We start from the raw sequence: 27945 nt of genomic DNA on the forward strand, positions 1-27945 counted from the left end.
AAGCTAACACTTGAATTATAATATATAGGAAGAGTTCAGATGCTAAAGCCATCTGAAATTTTCTTCTAGAATGATCATTTTTATCAAGCTCGTATTTTTAAGTTCAGTAATTTCACTTAATGACAATTAAAGTCATTAAGTGAAATTACTGAACTTAAAAATACGAGCTTGATAAAAATGATCATTCTAGAAGAAAATTTCAGATGGCACTTCATATACACACTGTGTTTAATTATAAAGGTTCGGGGTTCGTTAAAATATTATAACATTATTATATGTAGAATAATTTTATAAACTTGTTTTTTTTTTACTATTCAGACAGTCTCAAGCACAGGTTTAGTTTTTTCCATCGTCAAAACTTCTTTTTGGATGGTTTGGGGTGTCATGTGGACATTTTTATTTTAAATGTACATTTTAATTCAATTGCCGCTTCACTGGTGTACATTTTTACGTTTTAGTTAAAGTTGTTAGAGCAAAACATTTAATTCATGAAAGAAAGGACATGTTTACAGTTTTTTGATCACATTACTTTATTCTTACTGAGGTCACTATGTATAATATTCACTATATGGGCAATTCTTAGACTATGGCACTTTCATGTCCTTTGATCATATTTTATAAAAAACATTTAATTTAGAAAAATGAACACTTTCATAGTTAAATTTACAATGAAAGTACTTTAGGAACTTTTTACCGGTAGTCTACGATGATTTTTTCACCTTTTTAAACATCATTATACATGCAAATATTGCTGTTTTGTGCAAAAATACCCAGACTTCTGACCTTCAATAATGAAAAAGAAGTGCAAAAAAATGATTTATCTATTTTTTTTTAATATGACTGAATAAAGTATCCGTAAAAGAATAAAAACATAATTGAGGTATTTAAGGTCAGACAACTATTAATGTGATTTTATATACAAAATATAGTTGTCCCACAGTATTGCTGTAATTTCCACCACAACGCTGTAATGTCCCTTTAAAAAGTTTTTTTGAAAGATTGTTTGGGTAGTTTCTATGGAAATGAACAATGACATCACAGTACATGTCTGACATGGAGGAGATTTTAAATTTCTTCAGCAACTTGGAGAAGAAAACTCAAGGTAAATGTTGCTTAAAATGAAAATATTTTTATTGTATGTCATTTCCAAACATGGCGTAACAATAAATGAGTTTGTAAATAAATAGATTTTTTAACACAAATAGATGTATTTTGCATGCATGCAATGCTAACTATCAATTCATAGCTAATATGTAATACTAGCTTGGATTTTTTTTCAAAATACTGTAGGATTATCATTTCCACCACCGTCATTTCCACCACATTACCGTCATTTCCACCGCATTACCTTCTTGGGTGGAAATAACAAAGGTGAGGTGGAAATGACATTTATGCTTACAAGGTGGAATTCATAGATTGAGTGGCTACATATGAATATTTTACTTATTGAAATGTACAACGCTAATGTATTTATTCAAATATCTATTTGTTTAAATGCCTTTTCATCTATTTTTAAGATGCTGCGGAGGTCAACTGGATAAAGGTCTCACTATTTGTGGTTAAAGTTTGTTTACAGTAAGTAACTGTTCATCTGGTTATGGAACCAAACAGACTAATGACTAATGATTTGTTAAATGGGTTTCAAATAAATGTTTTCTGTTTTTCTACATGGATGTCCATTCATTGTCATTTCCACAACACCCAGTCATTTCCACCACCTCATAACTTTTTAAAAAATATGTACAAAATTCTAATCACTCATTAAAAATTTCTGCATAGTTTATGGGATAATGTTCCACTTAATGTAATAACACAAGTAGTTATTTTTCTGAAATGTATCTAACCAATGCAGTATTATATTTCAGGTTGTGGTGGATGTAAGCTTTGTGTTTGGGCCTCATGACAATTAATTTACTTAATCCACAAATCTATGGTAATTGCAATATAGGTATAAATTGGTAAACCTATGTGTGAAAGTGGTCTTACACTGTTAAGAAATTATGTATTTCATAATAATTTTAAATAATAATCAAATATTTGCATGTGATGGAAATGACATTTGTTCAGTGTGGATCGGAAAATATGTCAAAAAACACCGATTTGTCTTATAATGTAAGTGCGTTCTCTTATGGATCATTAAACTAGACTAGTTATATTTAACTGTTAGACTGTGACAATTTTGATTTGAACACTTTTTTTTACCAAAAAAAAAAGGCCAAAAGTGCCCATAGTTGAAGAACCACCCATATATCATTCTCAAACAATGATAAAACATTGTTTTTTGTGAAAGGATCGATGACAAATAAGGATGTTCAAAGTGATGAAAACATGCTAGATGAGTTGATCCGTGCTTAATCATTGTCGTAGATGCACTCTGTAACATACAAGATGAAGTAGAAACAATTATTTGCAGTAAAAGGATGTAAACTAAATACATATTCATTAACTGTGCCGGTGCAAGTTGAACCTTACCATCACCAACATCATCATAAACAGATCCGTCCCTTAGAGAGGAGAGGAAGTGAGACAAAAAATATGAAGTTGTGGTCAACTGATCAGATGAAACTATTTTAATATCAAGAGAGCAAGGTGGCTGATGGTATTGCTGATTTGTACACAATATTTACTCAAAATTCACTAATATTCACAAATATTTAGGCATATCAAATGAGTCAGGAGTGCTTAAAAAAAATCAAAACCTGTAGCTATTGACAGGTGTGAAAGAAAAAAGAAATTTACATGCAAAAGGATGTACCAGAATAGAAATAGTGAACTGAACAAGACGATTGTACTTACTGCTCCAAATTAGCTGCAGACACATAGCCAACTGAAACAGAGAGAGACTGTTTAATAACAGTTTCCTATTTGGCTGTCATGTGCATCTCAGCACAGGTATTATACCCTCAATCAACTCACATTTCCCTTCGCTGTTTCGGCAGATGAGTTTGTCATCTACAGGGTGAACTATCACATCAATCATTTCTCCGGGTTTTATCGGCAGGTCTTTATTACCAAACTTCTTCACAGACAGTGATGGGAGAACAGTAGCTTGATAAAGCACTTTGATTTCTGCATTATACTGCAAGAAGAGGCAGTAAGGGGGTTAGCATACAGAATCATTTCACTGACCGCTTCCACACCAGCAGTTAAAACAGTGTGTGTGTCTTACTTTGAACTTCTTCCTAAACTCTTTTTCCTCCTTCTCAAACTTTTTCCTTTTCTTTGGGTCCATCACGTTTGTATTGCTTGTTGAGGTGAACTTTGGATTACTGCAGTGAACAAGAAAAGAAAAGAAGATACAAACATTATTTTTTTACATCTGAGTGGTGCAAAACTCACTGACATAATTTTGAAGCTGCCATTCTTATTATTCAACATTTTAAGTCGGATCACTTAAAAGTCTAATTCACCCAAAAATAAAAAAATCTGTCATCCTATACTCACCCTCAAGTTGCGCCAAATCTGTATGTTTAAGTTTACGCATACTGACTTTTTTTTAAAAAGAAATCGATTATTTTATTCAGCAAGGATGGATGCATTAAATTAATTAAAAGTGACAATAAATAAATCGAAGGATCATGTGACACTAAAGGCTGGAGTGATGATGCTAAAAATTCAGATTTGCATCACAGGAATAAATTACATTTAAAATATCTTCAAATAAAAAACAGAATTATTGTAATAATATTTTACAATATTTCGGTTTTTACTGTAATGTTTAACTAAATAAATGCAGCCTTGGTGAGCAGAAGAGTCTTCTTTCAAAAACATTTGAACTGTAGTGTAACATCACGAGAACAGTTACTTGCCAAAATTTGGGGTGAAAGAGAAAAAATATGATGAATGATAATCGTAGGTTAAATAGGAGCACTAATCAGGTCCAAACTATTGAAGAAAGTAACTGATAGAATAGATCTGTGGATACAAACATGAGGGGAAAAAATTACAATCCACGATACCTCTAGATTCAGGAAAAATAGCGCGTTCAAGTCATGTCAGAAAGATCGTATTTACGAAGTGAACACACATGAAGTTGTAATTGCGAGGATTTTCTTTAAGCCTTGAGTTTATGAGTTGGGGGCGTTTCAGTGAGAAACATGGCGGAATATCACAATACCTACAATTATTTAGAAGTGACGTTGTCAGACTTTTTTATTTACAACAAAATAAGCTCACTGCCTGCACAAAATGTGATAGCATTGTAATATAACAATTAGGGATATGAACATTTAGGCCGATATCGATAACCGATAAATCTTTATATTTGAAACCCGATAACCGTTTTTTTTGGCAGATGAATCTAAATCCAAATTTGTCATAATTATAATCATAATTTTTGAGAGCCTGATTACAAAAACAAAAGTCTCACCATTAAAAGCCATGCCAAGCACACAATTATAATGATGTTCTCATTATAATTTTAAGTCATCTTATAGACCTTATGTAGCCCCGCCCCTTTTCAGCGCTGCACTCGTTGTCTTTTGACTTCCGGTCTGTATTTTCACAGCGATCTTGCGTATTTATGAATAAACGGCTCGTTTTAAAATCTTCCCGGTCTACTGACATTTGTTAAGATATCTGCTTTAAACATTACAGCCCTCATGATGACTTTCGCTAACTTTACATTAAGTAAATCCACTTCAAAAACTAATTACTCCTGGACAGCAATGCCATAGAAATATACAGAGCGACCGCAAAAATGGAAGTTCAAAGACAATATTCTAAAGATGGCGGCGGATTATCGGCTTTAATATATCGGCCAAATTTTCTTATTGGGCCAATAACCATAACATTAAAAATTAACATATATATCGGCCGATATCGATATGATGGCTGATATATCGTGTATCCCTAATAACAATATAACATGTAACAATGTTTACAGTGCTTTGGTCATTTCCTAGAATGTATTTCTGTATTTCTTTTGTAGTTGAGAAGGTACGCTGCCATCGTGCTTCGACGACAATGACTTGAACGCACCTTAAATCTTAATTACGACTTCACAACTCATAAATATGAACTCCCCAAGAGGACTTGAAAGCACTAAAACTCAAGGATTCACAGAAAATAGACCATGCAGGTCTTGGGGTAAAAGGCCAAAGTTTATAGTCATGATCTTAAAGTTACCTAGTTGCCAATTCTAATTAAATGGAGGACCTCCTAAATAGGGCTGTCACGATATGATATCGCGATTATCGCGTCCAAAATAAAAGTTTGTATTTACATAATAAATGTGTGTGTACTGTGTATAATTATTTTATATATATAAATACACACACATGCTTGTATATATTTAAGAAATATTTGCATGTATATACTGTTTATAGATTTATATATATAATTTATATTATATAAATATAAATATTGTATATCTAAATAACATTTTTTATATATATATACACATGCACGTTTGTGTATTTAAATATACAAAATAATTATACACAGTACACACACATTTATTATGAAAATATAAACTTTTATTTTGGATGCGATAATCGCGATATCATATTCGTGACAGCCCTACTCCTAAAACAACATGTGGATGAAAATGTGTGTCTGCTGTTCTTCTTTAGTAACATGTATGAAGTAACCTGCAAGGAGAAGGAGGTGGAGGGAAGTCTGTTGTAGTCACATCATCATACGTGTCATCAGTGGCATCTGCTGGGCATAAACCAAAAACATCTCAGGGGTTTCTGGGTGGAGCATTTACATTAATGCAACTGGCAGATGCTTTTATCCAAAGTGAATTACACTGCATCCAATATATGATTTGTGCTTCCTTTGATCATGCATTCACAGGAGTTCCTCTTAAATAGGAGTGAGCAAACATTACAGTTTAAGCATTTCTAAATGTTAAATGAAATAGAGTGCTTTTAGATTATGAACTAAATTAATATTATTTTAATGTACAGTTAAAGTGAGTATTACTCACCCGTAACATTAAATTCAAAGTCTGGAGGGGGTAGAGGGAAATCAGCTGAAGGGGGTGGAGGGAGGAAGCTGCAAAATGACAGAAAACTACCAGTAAATCCACATGCGCTTCACAAAGGTTAAAGTTGCTTTAAATAATACTTGTTTTCTAAAAAAGGACTTTAGACTGTCACCTATCAGAGTGAAAGCTGCACAGATTAGTGTTCATTTTTTATTTTTTTACTACAAATATGACTATTCTTTTTTTTACATTTTATAAAACTGTGTGTTTTTATACACAAATATGTTTAATATGCATTTGAAACATTATTTAATATATTTATTTATTGTTATACAATATGTATTTATTATACATAAGCTCAAATCCCCTAAATTTAGAGATAAATGTTGATTTCAATCATTTGCTTAATAATACTTTCATTCAGCAAGCAAGGATGCATTAAAATGATCAAATGTGTCAGTAAATATACATAATATTATAAAAGATTTCTATTTCAAATTAAAGCTGCATCAAATAATCCTGTAAAAATGCATCACAGTTTCCATTCAAATATTTAGCAGCACAAATGTTTTCAAGATTACTAAATCAGCATATTATAATGATTTCTGAAGCAAGGGATCATTTGACACTGGAGTAATGATGCTGAAAACTCAAATTTACCATCACAGGAATACACACACACACTATATATATATATATATATATATATATATATATATATATATATACAAAAACTATATAAGTACTACAAAAGAGAGTCAAATGAAAAGTGCTGTCATTGATTGCTTAGATGCATATACCAGTTTTAGTGAAATATTAAGAGCTTTTGAACATGAAAAATGAACTCACCTGAAATCATCTTGCGTATCTTCTGCACACTCATAAATATCTTCACACTCAACTGCTGTCAGTAGTCACATGACAAATTTGTGAACAAGGGGAAACAAAACAAAGACTGTATATCCTTTTACGCTTCCTTCACTTGACACTCAATAAATGATTGCAATGCTATTTACATTTATATTTATTAAATGTATAATGCAATGGCTTACCATCTGGAAGACTGAAAAAAATAGATGTTTTTTTTAGTTAAAGCATAAATAATAAATGAACCTCAATAATGTTAATACTGTAAATAAGTGTACTAGTTACTCTCTTACTTATTGACTTCACCAGCACACACGTCATCATACACCTCCTGTCCATCCTGTGTGTTGCTCACTTCACCTCGCACATTTAGAGTGTCAGGCTTCACAAAACCATCTGTATGGAAAAACACACCAACACAATAATAGCAGCTGAACCACGGCTAGTCAACGAGGAAGAGACAAACATGATGCTTTAGTCTAATATAGACTGAGCATGTTCAGTTTAACAAAACATATCAGCATATACATATATTAGAATATCAGCATATGTCTTGTGTGTAAATCCAGATGAACTCACAGTGGCCTTCAGTGTTCCTGGCGAGCCAGTAGTCCTTCGGGTTTTCTGTTTTGCGCACGATTTCAATGGTCTCTCCCTGCTTCAGTGGAAGTTTGTTCTTCCCACCTTTGTGGTCCACTCTGGCCTTCACTGTGTCCACTACCTCAATCGTACCCTTGATCTAGCCAAGCAGAAATTACAGTGATGGTGAAGTTATAGCCATCGCTATACCACTTACTAATGTTAGCCTTCATTTAAAAAAAAAAGAAAAAAAGGTTATAAACACATAAATATTCCAGTTACTTAATCACTCTAAAAAATGCTGGGTTGTTTTAACATAATTTTGGGTCAAATATGGACAAACCCAAACATTGGGTTAAACATGTAATTTAAAAATGTAACCCAGCCATTGGGTTTGTCCATATTTGACCCAAAGTTGGGTTGAAACAACCAAGCATTTTTTAGAAAGATGGGATAATCCCAATACACACACACAAAAACGTAATAACTTAAATTAAGAACAATTTCTATCCACAAATTAAAATTTTTGGTAATAACATGATTTTTAAAATCAACATGAACCAAGTAATTTATATCAAAAGTAAAGACTCCTATGATTATAGAGAAAAAATGATATGATTATAAAAAATAATATACTTAATATAAGTATATTATAAGTCTTATATATAAATAAGTCTTAATATACTTAAAAAATATCTTCTAATCTGAAATATAATTTAGATTTTGAGGTGAAACGTGTCTCCAGGCATGTCCTTGACAGGTTTTATAAGATTCATGAAAATAAACCCCCCCACATAATCTCAAAACAGATAGAGATATCCAGTATTGAGCTGTTTGTAATCACTTTAAACTTTTTCCTGGCCTCCTGCTGCCTTTTCTCTCGCTCTTTCTTCTCTTTCTTCTCCTGCTCCAAACGTTTCTTCTCTTCTTTTTCGAGCTTTTTCTTGAGTTCTTTTGATTCTTTTGTCGTCTTTTCCTCCATCGTTTCTTTGTTGTCTTCGGGCCTGTGTAGAGGAAAGCTTTCCATTAGAAGAGTTTTGAGTAAGTATTCTTTCTTCTTTTATTTCTTTAATCATATTAAAATTTCAGACCAATTGAATTGCAGCCTTTGCTAAAAGGTAACTAGATTTCCTGAAGAAAATGTGAGTGGCATTTGTCGGTGCAGAACTTGCTATTATGATGGGTGATGGTTCACAAGTTTGTTGAAAATTACTTCTCTAATGGATAATCTCTTCTCTGATGATGTGTTCACTGGCGTGGGGGCGGGGCAACCTGTCACTCACATGAGATCCACCAATAGCAAACCACAACCATCCAATCAATTCCCCATGGACAAAATCAAGTCCCACCCTACATTTTTTCTCGTTTGAAAAGTCATTTCACTCGGATATACATCACAATAGGGAAGAAAAGACTATCGCAACTTCAGTTTAATGCTGTGTTTAAAGTGGATCAATTATGCTTTTTTACATGTTCTAATTTCTTTGGTAACACTTTATAATAACGTTCAGTTCTAAGTCATTTATAAGTGGTTTGTTAATGATGAACTAATCATTTACAAAACATTCATAAATGATTAGCAAGTGATATACTAACATTTTATGTATGTTTTGTAAATTGTGTTACAAGTCATTTACAACTGATTAGTTAATGATTAACTAATCATTTATAAAACATGACTATGCTTTTCATAAATGTTTAATAAATGATGTAACATTTTTTGTATGTTTTGCTCACATCAGGTTAAAGACTCCATGTGTTTCAGAGAAGACAGCTGTCTAAACCCTCACCAGTCAGCACTTACACTGCAGTACACACTACACTACACACTACAGTGTTCAACACCTGTCATAGATGATGTGTAAACGCATGAATAAATCATACACTTTCTGCGTCCCCTAATCTAAAGTATAAACTATTCATCACTTGTAAATGTCTTACACTTCATTTGTAGACTACCACTTCAAGAATCAAATAGGCATAAGATCTACGAATGTTATCTACGAATGTATATACAAGTGATGAATAGTTTACACTTTAGATTAGGGGATGCAGAAAGTGTTATACATCATTTACAACACTTTCTGCATCCCCTAATCTAAAGTGTAAACTATTCATCACTTGTAAATATGTTACACTTAACTGTTACAAATGATCTGTACATGTATTCAAGGCATTTACAACACTGTCTGCACCCTCTAATTGTTGCATACATACAAAAAAAAAAAAAATATTTATTCAACATTTATGAAACGCATATTCATGTTTTGTAAATGATTAGTTAATCATTTACTAATCAATTGTAAATGACTTTAAACTGATTCTACATACAATTATTAACATATCACTTATTAATCATTTATGAACGCATAGTCATGTTTCGTAAATAATTAGTTAATCATTTACCAATCACTAGTAAATGACCTAATGGTGTCCTAAAACTCCATCAGGTGACCTAATGGTGAGCTGAAACTCCATCAGGTGACCTAATGGTGTCCTAAAACTCCATCAGGTGACCTAATGGTGTCCTAAAACTCCATCAGGTGACCTAATGGTGTCCTAAAACTCCATCAGGTGACCTAATGGTGTCCTAAAACTCCATCAGGTGACCTAATGGTGTCCTAAAACTCCATCAGGTGACCTAATGGTGAGCTGAAACTCCATCAGGTGACCTAATGGTGTCCTAAAACTCCATCAGGTGACCTAATGGTGAGCTGAAACTCCATCAGGTGACCTAATGGTGTCCTAAAACTCCATCAGGTGACCTAATGGTGAGCTGAAACTCCATCAGGTGACCTAATGGTGAGCTGAAACTCCATCAGGTGACCTAATGGTGTCCTAAAACTCCATCAGGTGACCTAATGGTGTCCTAAAACTCCATCAGGTGACCTAATGGTGTCCTAAAACTCCATCAGGTGACCTAATGGTGAGCTGAAACTCCATCAGGTGACCTAATGGTGTCCTAAAACTCCATCAGGTGACCTAATGGTGTCCTCCATCAGGTGACCTAATGGTGTCCTAAAACTCCATCAAGTGACCTAATGGTGTCCTAAAACTCCATCAGGTGACCTAATGGTGTCCTAAAACTCCATCAGGTGACCTAATGGTGTCCTAAAACTCCATCAGGTGACCTAATGGTGAGCTGAAACTCCATCAGGTGACCTAATGGTGTCCTAAAACTCCATCAGGTGACCTAATGGTGTCCTAAAACTCCATCAGGTGACCTAATGGTGTCCTTAAACTCCATCAAGTGACCTAATGGAGAAAAAAAAACCTTGGGAGAACCCAGGCTCAGTCGGGGGCCAGTTCTCCTCTGGCGTTTATAAACTAGAGGTCGGATTTAACTGTAAGATTAAAAGTATTATATGAATGCCTGGCTGAAGAGATGCGTCTTTAATCTAGTTTTAAACTGGGAGAGCGAGTCTGAGCAACGAACAGTATCAGGAACTGAACGTTATTATAAAGTGTTACCCGCATACTCAAAATAAAGGGGACAAGTCCTGATTGAGATGTGTTAGTAGTGTGTTGAAACTCACAGTTATGGTGAGGGGCGTGACATTACCAAAACGCACAAAGCGGTTGACCAATCACAACAAATCAGAGCACATTGAGCTTTTCAGAAGGAGGGGCTTCATAGAGACAGGAACTAAACGGAGCGTTACTGACAGACTGGAAAGAGGGGAGCTGCAACAGTGTCAAATATGTGAAAAATAATTGTTTTTTTTTTTAACATTCAAGCATGAAAAAAAAAAAACAAGACCCCAAAAACAAAATCAAGACTTTGTACAAGGGCATAACATAACCTATGCTTTTTATATTTTGGTGCAGGAGTTTGTTCAAATCACTAAATCTAAGTTTGAGTAATAATAATGCTTGACTTAGCAACCACAATTAAATAAGAGATCTCACCGGTTGCTGTCAAGATCCTCGTATATCTCCTCACCCGACTCCTACACAAGAAACAAACAGAGACGGTAAAAGTTAAAATGAACTAATCTTAAACATTCAGTGTTTTATTTCCACAATCATTTTCTTCAGTCTGTAATAATATCTGTCTTGTTAATGCCTTCATTTCCTTTTGAGAAGCTGGTTCTTTTGCAGACTATTTTTACCAAGTGTTTTAGCAGCGAGATGTTGATGTGCTATTTAAAACAGCTCTATGCGAGATGTCAGCTTAAGCAAACACAATCCTTACCTCGTGATCATTGCTGCTTTTACCTAAAACAGAAAAGAGAGATGTTTACAGACTTTGAAAAAAGACCTAAAAACCCCCGTAATAATATTAAAGTAACACCTATATTTCATGTGATGCTTGAATGTGCTTTTTCTTAAAATGAGGTCGATATCTTTGATATTTTGTAATCTAATGCAGTGACATTAATTTCTTGGGGTTACTGTATCAAACGTTAATTTGAAACTCATTTATATAACTTCTCTCTGAAGACCTAGTGAAGTCTCTGTCCTGTTCAGGGTGTCCGTATCATCGTACAAATCTTCCTGGAGAGTCTGATCCCTGTTCACAACAGAACAAACAGTAAAAACAAGCTTACTTGTGAATTTCTGCTTCACAGCTTTGTGTTAATGATAATATATGCAATTGTACTATTGCATTACCTCACAGTACAGCAGTGGTACCATATTCATGTACCATGGTATTTAAATGTCAACGTACACACACACACACACAAATGGTGTATAGGCTTTACTTTGAAATTATTTTTACTCAGAAATTGTTAGTAAATTTCACAAATAATTCAAAGAAACAAGTAACAGTGAATTAAATATGAAATTTTGAAGTAGAAAGACTGAAATAGTACTTTCTTATAAAAATAACTCTTTTTTTATTTATTTACAACTTTGAAAAAAATGATTTTTACAGTGTATTTCACTACTAAATCCCCATGGTATTACTATAGTACCATGTCCCAAGAAATTAACTAATTATTAGTAATTATTATTTCATGACACTCTTTTTTTAATGTATTGCATTGTAATGTTGTATGTATTTCCAGATTTGTGTTTACGTGCATCTCAAAGTCAGCACTCACAGTGGAGGGAGAGCAGGTGGAAGTGTGAAGTTTGGCGATGGGGGCGGAGTCATAGATGTGATTGACAGGCGTTCCGGTGGCGGTGGGAGGGGGAAAATTCCAGGATCAAGCTCAGGATTATTGGTGTCGGATACTGATGAACCAGCAGATGGAAACAGAACATGAAGCGACAAAAACTAAACTGTTAGACACTGAATCGTCCATGAGTCTGTAAATGTAATCTCTTTTTTCAAATATAGGTTATATTTCATAGCTCAGGGAAATGGATTTTGGGTGTTTAGGCAAGAATATGGTGGGCCCAAAAAAGTATTTGGACATTTGAGTCACACTTTATGAATGGTCCTACTAAAGGATTCATTTTCTTTATTTCTTTATTATTCTAGTATCTTAAAATTCTTTTTGTGGAATGTTTTCATTTTTTGACTCTTGTTTTGATATTTTGTAATATAATGCAATGACATTCAGACATTTTTAAGTGATTCAAAATTAAGTTCAAGAGTTTGGGGTCAGTAATGTTTTTTAAAGAAATTAATACTTTAATCATTCAACAAACACAATAAATTGATCAAAAGGGACAGCAAAGAATGTTATAATTTTACAAAAGATTTCTTTCATATAATTGCTGTTCTTTTGAAATTTCTAAACTCTGCAAAAAAAAAAAAATTCAACATTGAAAATAAGAAATATTTCTTGAGCAGCAAATCAGCATTTTAGAATGAAAGGATCATGTGACACTGAAGACTGGAGTAATGATGCTGAAAATTCAGCTTTGATCACAGGAATAAATTACATTTGAAAAAAATATATTTAAATAGAAAACAGTTCTTTTAAATTGTAATAATATTTCACAATATTAGTTTTTTCTATAATTTAAAGGTGCTCTAAGCGAGTTGGGTGACGCCACTTCTTGTTGACGTTCGAAGTATTGTCAAAGTCAAACAAAATTGAGACTAGCTCGACCCTCCCTCCTCCTCATCCTGTCCCCTCCCCCGATGTAAATTCGTGACTTCGCGTTCCTTCTCCTTTTTCCCTCTTCTTTGCTATTTGTTCATCGGAACGTCGTCTCTTTGGTCGTGTGTCGGCCATATCAAAATTCAAGAGAATATAATTCTAACGTTAGTCGTTGTCTCGGACATCTCTCCTCTAGCTAACTTCCCTCTTCATGCTTCTCTCTCCTTCACCCCCCACACCCCCCTTCATGTGCATGCACACTAACACCCCATCCCCCATCCCCAAATCATTCTTGTCGGTTATTGGCTGGAACACTGTTTGTTATGTTTCGTGGTCCAGGCTGGGCCACTTTGTTTTTCTTGCCGTTTGTGGAGCCTGTGCTGTCTACAGAGACCGCGTTTTCTTACAGTGTGTTCAGGGGACAGGCAGCTAGCGGATAGTGAGGAGATGTTTGCTGGATGTGACAAAAAAATGTATTGGCCTAAAAAACGTGTGACATCGCTTAGAGCACCTTTAATCAAATAAATACAGCCTTGATGAGCTTAAGAGACTTTTCACAAAACATTAAAAAAAACTTACTGACCCCAAACTTTTGAACAGTTGTGTAAGTGTCTAAAATCTTATTGACACCACTGTATTTTAGCTGTACACTCACATAATTCTAGACATTTAAAAAGAATGAACCCATATGGTGATGTCCATGTCTTACCGTTCCCTCTGAACTTGTTGAGGTTAACATGTGGAGGTCTCTCTGGTTTGGCAGGACATTTTCCTAAAGCAAACACACTGGGGAGAGGCTTTTTTTTTGGCGCTGACAAATCATCAGTAGCAGTTCCCGGCGCTGCAGAGATGTCTTTATGAAAAACAGGTTTCTGCATAGCAGATGGTTTGGCAGGAGTCCAGGGTCTGGCTCCTGCAGAAAGGGATTCTGTATGCAAGTTCTCCTGTTGTTCTCTATTGGGCAGCTTCGCTCCAACAGCATCCCCTCTCGAGTCACTATAGAGCGGGTTGCTAGAAACTTGAGGATTGAATCTAGTCTGTAAAGAGTTGACTGTAAAGTTGGGTTTGACCATGAGTGGTTTAGGGAAAGGCCTGGAGCCTGCTCCTTTATGCATGTCCACAGGTTTGAGTTTCACCGGCTTGGGGATCAACGGTGGATTCTGGTCCTCAGTCCTGGTGCTCCTGAATTGATTGCTCTGATTAGGTTGGGAAAACTTACTTTCACCAGCCAGTGAGTTAAAGTGAGACATCAGAGCTTGTACATTAGTGAATGTGGCCTAAAAGAAGTCAAATATAAAAGAAACATTGGTAACACTGTACAATAAAGTTTCATTTGTTAACATTAGTCAATGCACAAACTTGCATGTTAATGTTATTAAAGTTACCCTGTAGTCAATAATGTGGTTGTCCCTTAAAACTCATCTTTGATCATCAAAATGACAAGGAATTATTTTTAAAAAAATTATTCATGCCTTAAAACAGCTTGAATGTAACTCTACACCCTTGCCTCATTTAGTATACGCGGTTCTACGAATATGCAAATGATCCCCGCCTCGACTCACTCAAAGCAGCTCGGAGATCCGATCGTTGACGATCACACATTGATCTGATTGGTTACAGGTAGTTTGTGACGTCAGAAACACCAGCGATTTCAAACTGTGTTTTTGAGACGGTCTTTGGTTCACTGCAGTTTTAGGAGTAAATACTCAGCAATGGTGTCGACTAATGAATTTGCACATGGTTTGTCTTAAATCATATTAAAACACCACATAGACATATAAACAACAATAAAAACTTGATTTTCACCACAGGGGGACTTTGAATGTTTTTCCTGTGAAACTTCCCCTGTAGACAATAATTGTATCCCTTAAAACTTACACTCACCTAAAGGATTATTAGGAACACCATACTAATACTGTGTTTGACCCCCTTTCGCCTTCAGAACTGCCTTAATTCTACGTGGCATTGATTCAACAAGGTGCTGAAAGCATTCTTTAGAAATGTTGGCCCACATTGATAGGATAGCATCTAGCAGTTGATGGAGATTTGTGGGATGCACATCCAGGGCACGAAGCTCCCGTTCAACCACATCCCAAAGATGCTCTGTTGGGTTGAGATCTGGTGACTGTGGGGGCCATTTTAGTACAGTGAACTCATTGTCATGTTCAAGAAACCAATTTGAAATGATTCAAGCTTTGTGACATGGTGCATTATTCTACTGGAAGTAGCCATCAGAGGATGGGTACATGGTGGTCATAAAGGGATGGACATGGTCAGAAACATTGCTCAGGTAGGCCGTGGCATTTAAACAATGCCCAATTGGCACTAAGGGGCCTAAAGTTTGCCAAGAAAACATCCCCCACACCATTACACCACCACCGCCAGCCTGCACAGTGGTAACAAGGCATGATGGATCCATGTTCTCATTCTGTTTACGCCAAATTCTGACTCTACCATCTGAATGTCTCAACAGAAATCGAGACTCATCAGACCAGGCAACATTTTTCCAGTCTTCAATTGTCCAATTTTGGTGAGCTTGTGCAAATTGTAGCCTCTTTTTCCTAATTGTAGTGGAGATGAGTGGTACCCGGTGGGGTCTTCTGCTGTTGTAGCCCATCCGCCTCAAGGTTGTGCGTGTTGTGGCTTCACAAATGCTTTGCTGCATACCTCGGTTGTAACGAGTGGTTATTTCAGTCAAAGTTGCTCTTCTATCAGCTTGAATCAGTCGGCCCATTCTCCTCTGACCTCTAGCATCAACAAGGCATTTTCGCCCACAGGACTGCCGCATACTAAATGTTTTTCCCTTTTCACACCATTCTTTGTAAACACTAGAAATGGTTGTGTGTGAAAATCCCAGTAACTGAGCAGATTGTGAAATACTCAGTGCCCGTCTGGCACCAACAACCATGCCACGCTCAAAATTGCTTAAATCACCTTTCTTTCCCATTCTGACATTCAAGTTTGGAGTTCAGGAGATTGTCTTGACCAGGACCACACCCCTAAATGCAATGAAGCAACTGCCATGTGATTGGTTGATTAGTTAATTGCATTAATGACAAATTGAACAGGTGTTCCTAATAATCCTTTAGGTGAGTGTATCTTTGATCACAAAAATTACATATTTAAACATTTTTTCTTGAATAAACTTTGTCATGCCTTAAAATATCTTGAATGTAACTCTACACCCTTGCTTCATTTAGTATATGCGGATTCATGAATATGCAAATGAGTAAACATTTGAAAACATTTCAAGTTGACTGAACTTAACATTTTAAGGCAGCAGGAACACTTCCTTTTTTAAGTTGAAACAATTTTTTTTACAGTGCATTGTAAAAAAAATTCAACTTAAAAAAAGTAAGTGTTCCTGCTGCCTTTACTAATTTGCATATTCATGAATACACATATACTAAATTAAGCAAGGGTGTAGAGTTACATTCAAGATATTTTAAGGCATGACAAATTTTATTCAAGAATTTTTTAATGTAAAAACGATCCATCAAATGTTACCGTCATTGTGTATTGTCTACCAAGTATTGAGGTCTCTGCGTTCACATAATGCGTAATTTCTGATATGAATGAATGAATGAATGAATGAAGTTTTATTATTGTGTCATGCGTATGATTACGCCCAGCCCGCATGGACTTACAAGACACCAACATTAATAAGCATAAGTAAGACGATTAATATACAAGATAAATATACAAAATAGACAGATCCAGAGAACACCGAATACATGCTCCCCAAAAAATAGTAATAGAATTAATAATAATAATAATAATAATAGTACATATGTATTCAAATCCATGCATATATGTAATCATGTACGTGTATTCTCATTTATTCACATAACCACCCATATAAACCCATAATCCTACACAGAACAAAATTAAATCTAATTAAACAAACTGGCTTGCCTTCTTTTCCAGGCCTTTGAAACAAATACATCATAGTTAAACAAGCATAATAATTTTTGATCATCTGCATACCAAAATATCTCAGAAATTTGTCTTGTAACTTCCAGAAACAAAGATTCTCTTACTCAGCAATGGTGTGTATGATGTGTAGATATGGTGTCTCACCCAATAATCTATTTACTCAGCCTTTTACTAGCCAAGTTAAAATTAATTATTTTCTTTGTTACTTTCACTTAACTTAGTTAAGTAGAGTTTACTTAATTCCATATGTGAAATTTACTTTAACAAAAATGCAAAAATTACTTAAAGTTTAGTGAGTAAAGGTTCTTTACTGGCTTCAATGGTTCCTTAAGGAACCATTGATGCCAATAAAGAACCTTTACACACTAAAAGCCAATCTGAACACTTTAGCAACCACTCCCAGCATTGTGGTTTTACAGTCAACAACTCATTTTCTCCAGAAAATAAGAAAAACATTTTTTATTACAATAATCCCTAACATTATAATTAATGCAGCAAACCTCCTTGAACAGGCTACAGATAAAACATTCTGAACTTTTAAAGAAGCTGTGAAAACAGTCTAAATTCACACCTTTGTGCCTTTACACTATAGCCACTCTTTACATTCACAAGTGTGAAAAACACTGAGTTGCTTTACTGCATCTGCTTCTTCAAAATGCAGCTATATGATCAAATATTATTGTATGTTTCTCTTATCAGTCACATCTTCAAACTAGTAATCAATCGTAATAAGAAACATAATAAAATCCTCAAGTATTGAAGGCATCTGCTCTAATATACTGCACTAACACAAGTATAATCAAGATAATCAAGAACTAAATCAACAGAAAAGTCAAAAATCGAAATAAAAGACACTCATTTAAATAAAGCAGCAATATTTCTCCGCAAACTCACCCAGCCAGCACATAAGTGTGTGTAGAAGTACAGTGGCTCAGAAACTGGTGAGAATCACAAATACACCCAAAGGAAATGCATGCACGTTTCTATAACTTTAATAAGGAAGAGGTGTAACCAGTGTTTCATCTATCGAGCATAACATCCCTGATCTGAGGTCAGGTTTAATATTGGCTCAAAACCAGTGTTTCATTCTTTGGACAGCCATTTAGTGTCAGAAACAACACAAACTCTGGTCAGATGTTCCAAATGACAATGATAAGATCACTGTTCTAATATGAACAATGATAATAATAGTATATCTGGTGTTAAGACGAGCCGCGTATAAAGGTCAGTCGTCTAATTCTAAACGCCACACAAGTGTTTCACAAATATCACAGTGAGAGCAAACAAGTGAGACTCACCATAATGACGAACAGAACAACTTCCACTAGGTTATTAGTTTGTCTGATGAGTTTTCAAGGAGTGTGGTTGAACATGCACAAGAACTGATGACTAAAACTTTTTGCCGCAACTGTTTTTCTTTCTCCTAAATGGCTTAGAGGGTTAGTTTCAACCCAACAGTGAAAATTCTGTCATCATTTACTCTCCCTCATGTCGTTCCAAACCCGTTAGTCTACACTGAAAAAAAAAACAATAAGTGAAATTTACTTTGGCAAGATTTTTGCACAAATATTTTTTAAGTCAAATTTCACGCATATTTTTTAAGTACATTTCACATATGGAATTAAGTAAACTCTACTTAACTAAATTAAGGGAAAGTAACAAAGAAAATAAGTACTTTTAACTTGTCTAGTAAAAGGTTGAGTAAATAGATATTGTGTGAGACACCATATCTACATATCAGAAGTTACGCATTATGTGAACGTGTGGGTGAGAGGGGTTACAAACGCAGAGACCTCAATACTTGGTAGACAATACACAATGACGGTAACATTTGATGGGTCATTTTTGTGTTTGAATTTGTCAATTGTCATTAGTAGAAATTGAAGTCTAAATGTCACAAAATGGCAAGTTACAAATCCTAACAAGAAAAGCAATGATAAAATAATGTAAATACAGCTGGAAAACAGTGCAAAATCAACCTCATTAATTATTCAAGGCCCAGTGCATGATGGAAACACCAGTATCAGAAAAGTTGAGTAATTTTACTTCATTTTATAACATTGATATTTACGCTTTCATTTCTACATGCTTGAATTGAGTACTAATATAGAATGTACTTTTTTTTTTATTCTTGCCCAACAAATTTTTCATGTAAATTACATTGTTTTTTTTTCCTGTAGTATTTACTTCATTTTTACCATTGTATCATCCATCTTCAGAACACAAATGAGGATCTTTTTGATGAAAACTGACACTTTGAGGCTTCAAAAAGTTCATAAAAACGAATCCCTATGAATGGAGCGGTTTTGTCTACATTTTCTGAGGAGATTCGATCGCTTTATATGATGAACTGATTGAATTTAGGCTTTTATTCACATATAAACATTCATCAACTCACACATCAGTTGTGGTAAAAGTAAGCTCAAGCATGTTTGTTTGACGTGTGGCAACCAATGAGGTTCATTCTCGTGTTACGCATCAGGTTTGAGCTTCAGCAAGAACCAATGAGGTTTGTTCTCACGTGTAAAGCAGATTCGGTTGAGCTTCTGTTTATGTTCACTGATCAATGTTTAAATGTGAAGAAAAGCCTAAATAAAATCTGTTTATCATATAAGCGATTGAATTCCTTCAGAAAATTTGGACTAACTGGATTAGTTTTACAATCTCTTTATTAACTTTTTGAAGCGTTAAAGTAGTAGTTGTGTAGCTGTCAATGGAGGGACAGAAAGCTCTCAGATTAATCAAAAATCTTTATTTGTGTTCCGAGGAGTAAATGAGTAAATGATGACAGAATTTTTATGTTTGGGAGAACTATCCGTTAAAACGTTTAAGCAAAACACACTCAGTTAAATCAATGAGTAAAGAACATGTATTTATAGGGCAAAGAGAACTTCAATAATTTAATAAGTAATTTCAATCACAATCAGATATGATATTGCATAGTATAATGTTAAACAAAACCTTAAAAATATAATTTAATTGTGACAATGAAAAAGTGTGTGTGTGTGTGTGTGTGTGTGTGTGTGTGTGTGTGTGTGTGTGTGTGTGTGAAACAGTCAATGGAAACAAAACTCAGGAAATGAATATGTAATCAATGGCTTTAAGGGGTGAATCTTGCTAAAACATATCTAGGTAACATTTCACCTCAGAATTCAAAACAAGAAAAGTAATTATAAATTATATAATATAAATTATATTTTGCATGAAAATTTTAATTATTGCTCCTTTTTTCTCTCAGACATTTTTGTACAATTAAGCACATTTTTCCATAATTGTTTTATTATAATTATTCTTAAAAGTAATAAAGGCAATATAACAAATATTACTATAATATATAAATACTTACGATTTTAATCATATAATTACTTATATAAAATAGGCACAATAAAATTGTCTTTTGACCATGTTTTTTTTTTTTTTTTTGTGGGGTAAAATATGACCCAGACATGTTCTTGACAGGTTTAGTGAGATTCATGTTTGTCCCATACAGCCTCATTTCCATTTCCCTGATCCATAAAACCAGACAATTTTTGGGGAATGTTTTTGGAAAGCTCTTCTGGAACTGTGCGTGTCTAGCCTACGGTCTGTCCGATAAGAGCGTGTCGATGTCCCGTATGGCTCTGGAGGTTTTCAGCAGAGCCTCAGAGATGCAGTTCTCTGTGAGTTTGATCTCGGAGAGATCAGGAGAACGCTCACATCTCAAAGATCTCGCTGTAGAACGCAGGACAGGACTGTTCTCCAACAAAACTGATGGTTTGTGTTAAAGAAACATCCTGCTCTCAATAATCAACTTCTGCATCAACAATAGGGCTGTCAAAATGGCTGAAAAACTGTAAATGTAAATATTGCTAACATTCAAATTATATTTGAATTTAAAAGTCATAATTTCAGTTAGGTCTCCTGAGGCCACAAGAGGGCGCAATGAGCAAAATATGAATGCACTGCGGTAAATGATGGTTTATTCAAAGCAATGAAATAACATGAAAGTCTGTACAAAAGAGTGCTTTACATTTAAACTAATGTTTATAAATCAAATATAATTTCGTAAATTGCATAAACGATTATGAACAAAACAGCATCATATATTTATGCAAAGTTTAATACAAAGAGTTCTTTCAGACAGAGTACTTTTTTTACGTTTAAAAACATGCAGTGGAATGGAAATACACCCACAATGTTTCGAGACATGTTTTTTTAAAAGTTGAACTTCTTTTACTTTATGTAGCTCTCTAAACATGTGGCTCTCTGTTGCGAGACCCGAGTGTAACGGTCAAATATGTCCGTCCAGCGCTTGTTTACATAGAAAACAGCGCAGAAAATGCCTTCTGTGTGAAAGGCTTGGTTACGGTTTTGACGTAACTTAGATCGCATTGAGCTTCTCTATTTCCGCAGTGTTTTGAATGAGCAACACAGCAGCGCTGCATCAAGTGGGTTCAATTGGATAGGCTAAGAAAAACATTAAAACAACTCTTACATCATCATCACATCTCGTTCGCCACTGATAAGGCTGACTGACGCACAGGTAAAATTAGAATGTGGATTTTTATTTTTGATTGACGAATATTAAAAATTCTAATTTTATTTTGACAGCCCTGACATACACATATAATCTCAGCAAAAAAAAAAAAGGATACAGTTAAACCTCTTGATCTTTTCCAGCTCTGAAACAACAGACCTGTAGGGGTGAAAGAAATCAGGATGATGAAGGGATAGTTTCCCAAAAATGTAAGGAAAAATAAAAAAGATTTTTCCTTTTACACTTTGAAATGCATTAAACTTAGTAAAGAGACAAATAAGTTTGTTGTGTCAATCCTCCATTCAATTTCACTGCATAGAAAAGCAATTATACTGGATAACTATATTTTAAAATACCCTGGAAAGAACATAGAGAGCAGGTTTCTGGGAGAGAGTGATTGATTGATATGCATCACTATAATACTATAATAAAGATGATACAGGGAATAAGAGTTCCTTAATACCTGCACGTTATTGGCTGAGGAGTGTCAGAATGGGCGGAGTCTGAGAGAGCCACACCCACTGCGCTCATGCTCTGTTCTGTCTGTTTCACCCAGTCACACCACTGCACTACTACCGACACATACCTGAGCAAGAGAGAGATGTATAATAGGAAATTACGTATTTTCTTAAGTAATTGGTGCATTGATTTCTTCATTATCTCTTTACCTGTGATATGTTTTGTCTGTCTCGACTTGGACAAGAGTTTGGTGCCCATCTGGCAAACTGAGCTGGCACCAGCTGTGAGATGGTTTGGCTTCTGTCTTGAGTCTCTGCTCCATTTCTCCACACTGCCATCACAAACACATAATTAAAATACATATATATAAATCATGAATTCATAATACATTTTTTTTTTTAAAATCTGGATTTTAAACTTTGTTTATTGACATGGTTCCAATGTAACTTAATTTATGCTCTATTGAGCATTTGGCAAGCTGATTAGGACTGGGCCATGTAGCTAAAACAATACATATGACAAAATTAATATATACCTTTAAAATGTAAAATAAGAAGAAGAAAAAAAGGTTTTATAAAAGTTAAATATAAAAAAAAAAATCAGGCTTAATCCTGGTTATTATATCAATAAAATTATAATATATACATTTTAAATTTTTTTTTTTTCAGCTAGTTGCCAGGGCAACATTTTAATTCAGTTTGACTTTAATGTACTAAAATAAACTAAAACAAAGAAAAATGAATTAAAACTATAGACATAGCACACAACATAATTACTAAAACTTTCAAATAAAATTAAAAAAAAAAAAAAATAAGAATAAAAACTGATTAAATTTGTTTTTAATAAAAACTATATTATCTTAATGATACCAAAATAAAAAAGTGTTTTTCACTAAATGAACATTACATTTTCATTTATATACACCAATATAACCATATTGTAATGTAATGATCAATATTTAATATATAAAATAATATATCACATTTATATAATAATATTTAATTCATATTTTTAATTTATGAAAAACTCGATGATGCAAATTTGAGTTTGAATCCCCTAAATTACTAAAAACTTAGCATGTGAATCGATGTAAGCATATCGCATTAACAAATAGGCTCTGGTGAAGAGCTGATTAAATGTGGAAGTAAACAAGCAGTTTGGTGAGATGATTCATGATCAGTGTGTAGTTGTACACTAATGAAATGCACACAGTATGTTTATGTACCTGTGCAGGTGAACATGTGTCAGACTTCCACATCATCTGAGCCCTAACTCCATCCAGGAACAAGACCTCGACCGCCCCGTCTGAGAGAGCTTTGAAATGTCCTGTACCTGCCACCGTCACCTCCTGAACTACACGTACACAATCACACACCGCAGCCTGCTGAAGACAGAACCATTATCATCACACACACACACACACACACACACACACATAAACACCGGACACTGAGCGAGTCTCCGTCATACACACACCTCGTTCCAGCAGTAAAGAGAGAGCGGGACCCTCAGGGAGCTTCTGGCCTGGATGAAACATTTCAGAATCCTAACAAAACACAGACCAAATAGTCTTTCTTTGTTTTTGTGTAATGTAGTTTGTGGAATACACAAATTATACACTACCATTCAAAAGTTATTGGTCGGTAATGTGTTTTTGAAAGAACTCTCTCATTCTAAACAAGGCTGCATTTATGTGATCAAAAAACAGTGAAAACATTCATTTTGAAATATTATTACAATTTAAAATAACTGCTTTCTATTTAAAGATATTTTAAAATGTAATTTATTCCTGTGATCAAAGCTGAATTTTCAGCATCATTACTCCAGTCTTCAGTGTCACATGATCCTTCAGAAATCATTCTGATATGATGATTTGCTGCTCAAGAAACATTCCTTGTTATTGTCAACGTTGAATATTGAATAATTTATGTCAAACCATAATGAAAAAAAAAATCATGATTCTCTGATGAATAGAAAGTTAAAAACAAAACATTTATTAGAAATAGAAATCTTTTGCAACATTATAAATGTCTTTTACTGTCACTTTTTATCAGTTCAATGCATCCTTGCTGAATAAATGTGTTAACAGTGATGCTTGACTTAGCAAACACAATTGTTCAATAGCTTTGCAGTGCAACATTTTGGGTCTCATTATCACCCCCTAGTGACTGAATTCTATAAATAGGAATTTTCCTCTATTTAGGAATATTATGGCATTATGAGTTATCCTGGAATCCTGTCTATTGGTTTTGGTTTTAATGTGAGCTGTCTGCTAGTAACCTCTCATCTCACCTGCTGGCCCGTGTGACAATAGATTGGACAGAATACAGCTGACCCGGTACATCAGGTGGGAGACCACACAGGTAATACACACACTCCACTGCCTGAGAACACAGAAATCAACTCATCTTCTGAATCATTTATTCATGTAATGCTCTCTGCATCAGTACATCAGCCTCTCTTGAGACCAAGCACATCTTGACAGTGTTGTCTTACATCTCTGTGAGCAGCTCCAGCTTTGTAATGTGTGAAGTAATTGGCTAAAACGCCATTGGATCTAATGACTGAACCATCACCAGGTGAGATTTCTACCATCGGTATCACTCCATCTACTATACTAAAGGAGAGAAAATACATGAAATCATCATCAGTCAGTGTTTAAGTCTAATGCATACTCTATTTGTTTGGCACATAGTCCTTAAAGGGACAGTTCACCCAAAAATGAAAAAGCTGTCATCATTTACTCAACCTCACGTCATTTCAAACCTTTCCAAATGACACAAATCAAGATATTTTGAAGAATTCTGGGAAACCAAACAACATTGGACTCCTTCGACATTCGTTGTATGGACAAAAATTACAGACACTTATCAAAATATCTTCCTTTATGTTTTACTGAAGAAAGAAAACCACACTGGTTTTGGAACAACATGAGGGTGAGCAAATTATTTTTTGGGTAAACTATCCATTTAAGGACTGTGTGCAAAAAAAATCATGAATCAAAAGTAAAGTAAATATACTGAAATATATTGCTTTTTTTCATACAATTTGAAACCAATCCTTAAGAATAATGATTAGATAAAATCCTCTTTTAATTGAAAGTAATATGGAAAGGCATAATATAAAAATATAATATACTACTTAAAATGTGTATGCATGTATGTATGTGTGTGTGTGTCTATATATATATATAAATAAATGTAACCTATTGGGATTAACCTTACAAATTATATTTTTGCCCTCTGTAAAGTTTTTACCCTAGTAATGGTCTTTAAGATGATGCAGTAGGTAATGATGTATGAACATGAAATGAATCAGTAATCACCGGTATACAATGCCTTTGCACCAGACCACTTTCACCAGCTCAGCTGTGACTTCCTCTTCCAGCAAATCAGGATTCACGGTGTTATACCTCCACCTGAACATCACATGGTCGATTTTGGGGATGACATACTTATTTGAGGGGTTCTTGACAGGTCGAGAGATTCATCCATAAATAAAGCCAAAGAGAGAGAGATGAGATGAGACTGTGTGTGTTTGTTTGGAGTTCCTCACCTGTGCTGATGAGGAGAGGGACATTTTAAAGGCAATGGTTTGGGAAGATGAGTCTTCAGCCCTGTTTCAGATGTTTGTCGATCTTCGCTGTCTGTTAAACCTTTTCTATCTTGCCCATTTATAGCATTTATTTTAGTTTTCTGTGATTCCCACTGCTTGACAGCCAATGAGAGAGGATAGCACCACATCTGTGGGTAAAGCACTCGGGAATACTGCTGGATCACTGTGGTGTACACATGCACCTTTTCAGACTTCAAGCTTGTTGATTCCAATCTTTCCATATTGGGGGCTTTTCCGACTGACCCAGGATCGTCCAACCAAGCACCAGCTGAGGAGTTTAAGCCCTTAACCGTGGCGGATTTTAAAGACAAGCCACTTAATAAACATGTGCTTTTGTGTTGGTGACCCTGAAGCTGCAAATACTGCGACTCTACTTCACTTTGGCTGGACCGACAGATGAACTCCACCGTGAACTCTTCTCCAGAAGAGGAAAGCACCAGTTGAGCATGTCCATCAACAGAGCAAACTGTGATCTCTCCATGCGACCCAGTGGTGCAAGAGTCAGACCCAGGCCACTCAACCTCAGTTATGGCACTGTTGAACTTCTGCAAATGAGCATTTGGTTAAGCAAATAAACATAAAAGAGAAATTAAGCTGGATTTACATGATTTCAGTAATAAAAAGTACATCTTAAGGACAGTCTAACCTTGTTGAATTCCACTGTTATGAGCTCTTCAGGCAAATATGGATGAGTTGCATACTTGTTTCTGAATGCCAAAGCATTCACTACCAGTGCCTAAACAAGAGAAAGAAAAAACAAGTGATTTAATTTTATATTGTGCATCCATATTAACAGCAGTAAAACACTTAAGACAAACAAAAGACGGCTCATGGATGGATGAATGGAGGGATATGGTATAACAGCTGATGGTGAGATAGATAGATAGATAGATAGATAGATAGATAGATAGATAGATAGATAGATAGATAGATAGATAGATAGATAGATTATTTGGTATAAACAGCAGATTGTGAGTTATTCAGAGAGATAGATAGATAGATAGATAGATAGATAGATAGATAGATAGATAGATAGATAGATAGATAGATAGATAGATAGATAATACGGTATAAACAGCAGATGGTGAGTTATTCAGATAGATAGATAGATAGATAGATAGATAGATAGATAGATAGATAGATAGATAGATAGATAGATAGATAGATAGATAGATAGATAGATAGATAGATAGATAATTAGATAGATAGATAGATAGATAGATAGATAGATAGATAGATAGATAGATAATACGGTATAAACAGCAGATGGTGAGTTATTCAGATAGATAGATAGATAGATAGATAGATAGATAGATAGATAGATAGATAGATAGATAGATAGATAGATAGATAGATAGATAGATAGATAATTAGATAGATAGATAGATAGATAGATAGATAGATAGATAGATAGATAGATAGATAGATAGATAGATAGATAGACTGCAATGCAACAGTCAGACACAAAACGTTTAGCATTACAATGACACAGTTGATAGTTATACAGATGAAAGGGTGATATGTGTACCTTATACTCGCTGATGGCGAATCTTGTTCTCTGTCTGACTCTCTCTTTGGGCTGTAGCGGGTGTGCAGAGGGTGACAAGTGTTTCTCTATCATGAATTCAGATCCGCAGGGTGAGAGCTGAAGTCTGCACCCGTCTGCGTAATACACATCCACAGACTCGTCCACATACATTACCATAAACCTAACTGAACACATGACTCACTCAACATGACACTGAAAACGCTACGGCTGGAACTCAAAACAATTTACATAATCATTTGACTGCGACGGTCTAAACGTAAACACTAAACTGAAGAGACACAAAACAAACTCCACAGGCGCGAGTCAAATTACGCTGTTCGATTCGTAAATAGATCGTTCTCGGGAGTCGGATCTTTTGAATGAATCGACAGAACTGGTTTACACACCCGGGATCTCACTTATGGGACGAAATATAAGTAAATAGCCAAAAAGCAGAAATGTACTTTTTGATTGTATGACTCAAATAAATAGCATTACATCAAAATGTGGAAGT

At 34.8% G+C, this 27945-nt stretch overlaps 2 protein-coding genes across 4 annotated transcripts; both read right to left on the bottom strand.

Moving 5' to 3' along the window:
* Window positions 1–509: 509 nt before the first annotated feature.
* Window positions 510–18280, bottom strand: fyb1a (FYN binding protein 1 a). Of its 2 annotated transcripts, none has more exons than XM_081364713.1 (17): window positions 18208–18280; window positions 14087–14654; window positions 12427–12559; window positions 11824–11891; window positions 11574–11596; window positions 11288–11328; window positions 8223–8382; window positions 7379–7538; window positions 7085–7195; window positions 6782–6836; window positions 5933–6000; window positions 5592–5658; window positions 3170–3269; window positions 2917–3079; window positions 2797–2827; window positions 2473–2504; window positions 510–2374 (listed from the first exon to the last, which is right to left on the bottom strand). In XM_081364713.1, the coding sequence occupies exons 2-9, from the start codon at window positions 14625–14627 to the stop codon at window positions 7089–7091; spliced, it is 1233 nt and encodes a 410-aa protein (XP_081220839.1). In that variant the 5' UTR covers window positions 14628–14654; window positions 18208–18280; the 3' UTR covers window positions 510–2374; window positions 2473–2504; window positions 2797–2827; window positions 2917–3079; window positions 3170–3269; window positions 5592–5658; window positions 5933–6000; window positions 6782–6836; window positions 7085–7088. The 2 variants fall into 2 exon arrangements, with proteins under 2 accessions (XP_081220839.1, XP_081220838.1); XM_081364712.1 differs by having other exon boundaries at window positions 519–2374; window positions 7093–7195; window positions 18208–18271.
* Window positions 18281–20047: 1767 nt separating this feature from the next.
* Window positions 20048–27824, bottom strand: cUnh5orf34 (chromosome Un C5orf34 homolog). 2 transcript variants are annotated; one of them, XM_081364842.1, is made up of 12 exons: window positions 27432–27824; window positions 26550–26639; window positions 25844–26448; window positions 25614–25706; window positions 24785–24905; window positions 24581–24672; window positions 23765–23834; window positions 23514–23672; window positions 22498–22619; window positions 22293–22415; window positions 21948–21988; window positions 20048–21060 (listed from the first exon to the last, which is right to left on the bottom strand). In XM_081364842.1, the coding sequence occupies exons 1-12, from the start codon at window positions 27624–27626 to the stop codon at window positions 20891–20893; spliced, it is 1881 nt and encodes a 626-aa protein (XP_081220968.1). In that variant the 5' UTR covers window positions 27627–27824; the 3' UTR covers window positions 20048–20890. The 2 variants fall into 2 exon arrangements, with proteins under 2 accessions (XP_081220968.1, XP_081220969.1); XM_081364843.1 differs by having other exon boundaries at window positions 20189–21060; window positions 23514–23669; window positions 27432–27787.
* Window positions 27825–27945: the final 121 nt, after the last annotated feature.

The sequence above is a fragment of the Scardinius erythrophthalmus genome (genome assembly GCF_964197995.2).
Source record: "Scardinius erythrophthalmus genome assembly, chromosome: 5".
NCBI lineage: Eukaryota > Metazoa > Chordata > Actinopteri > Cypriniformes > Leuciscidae > Scardinius > Scardinius erythrophthalmus.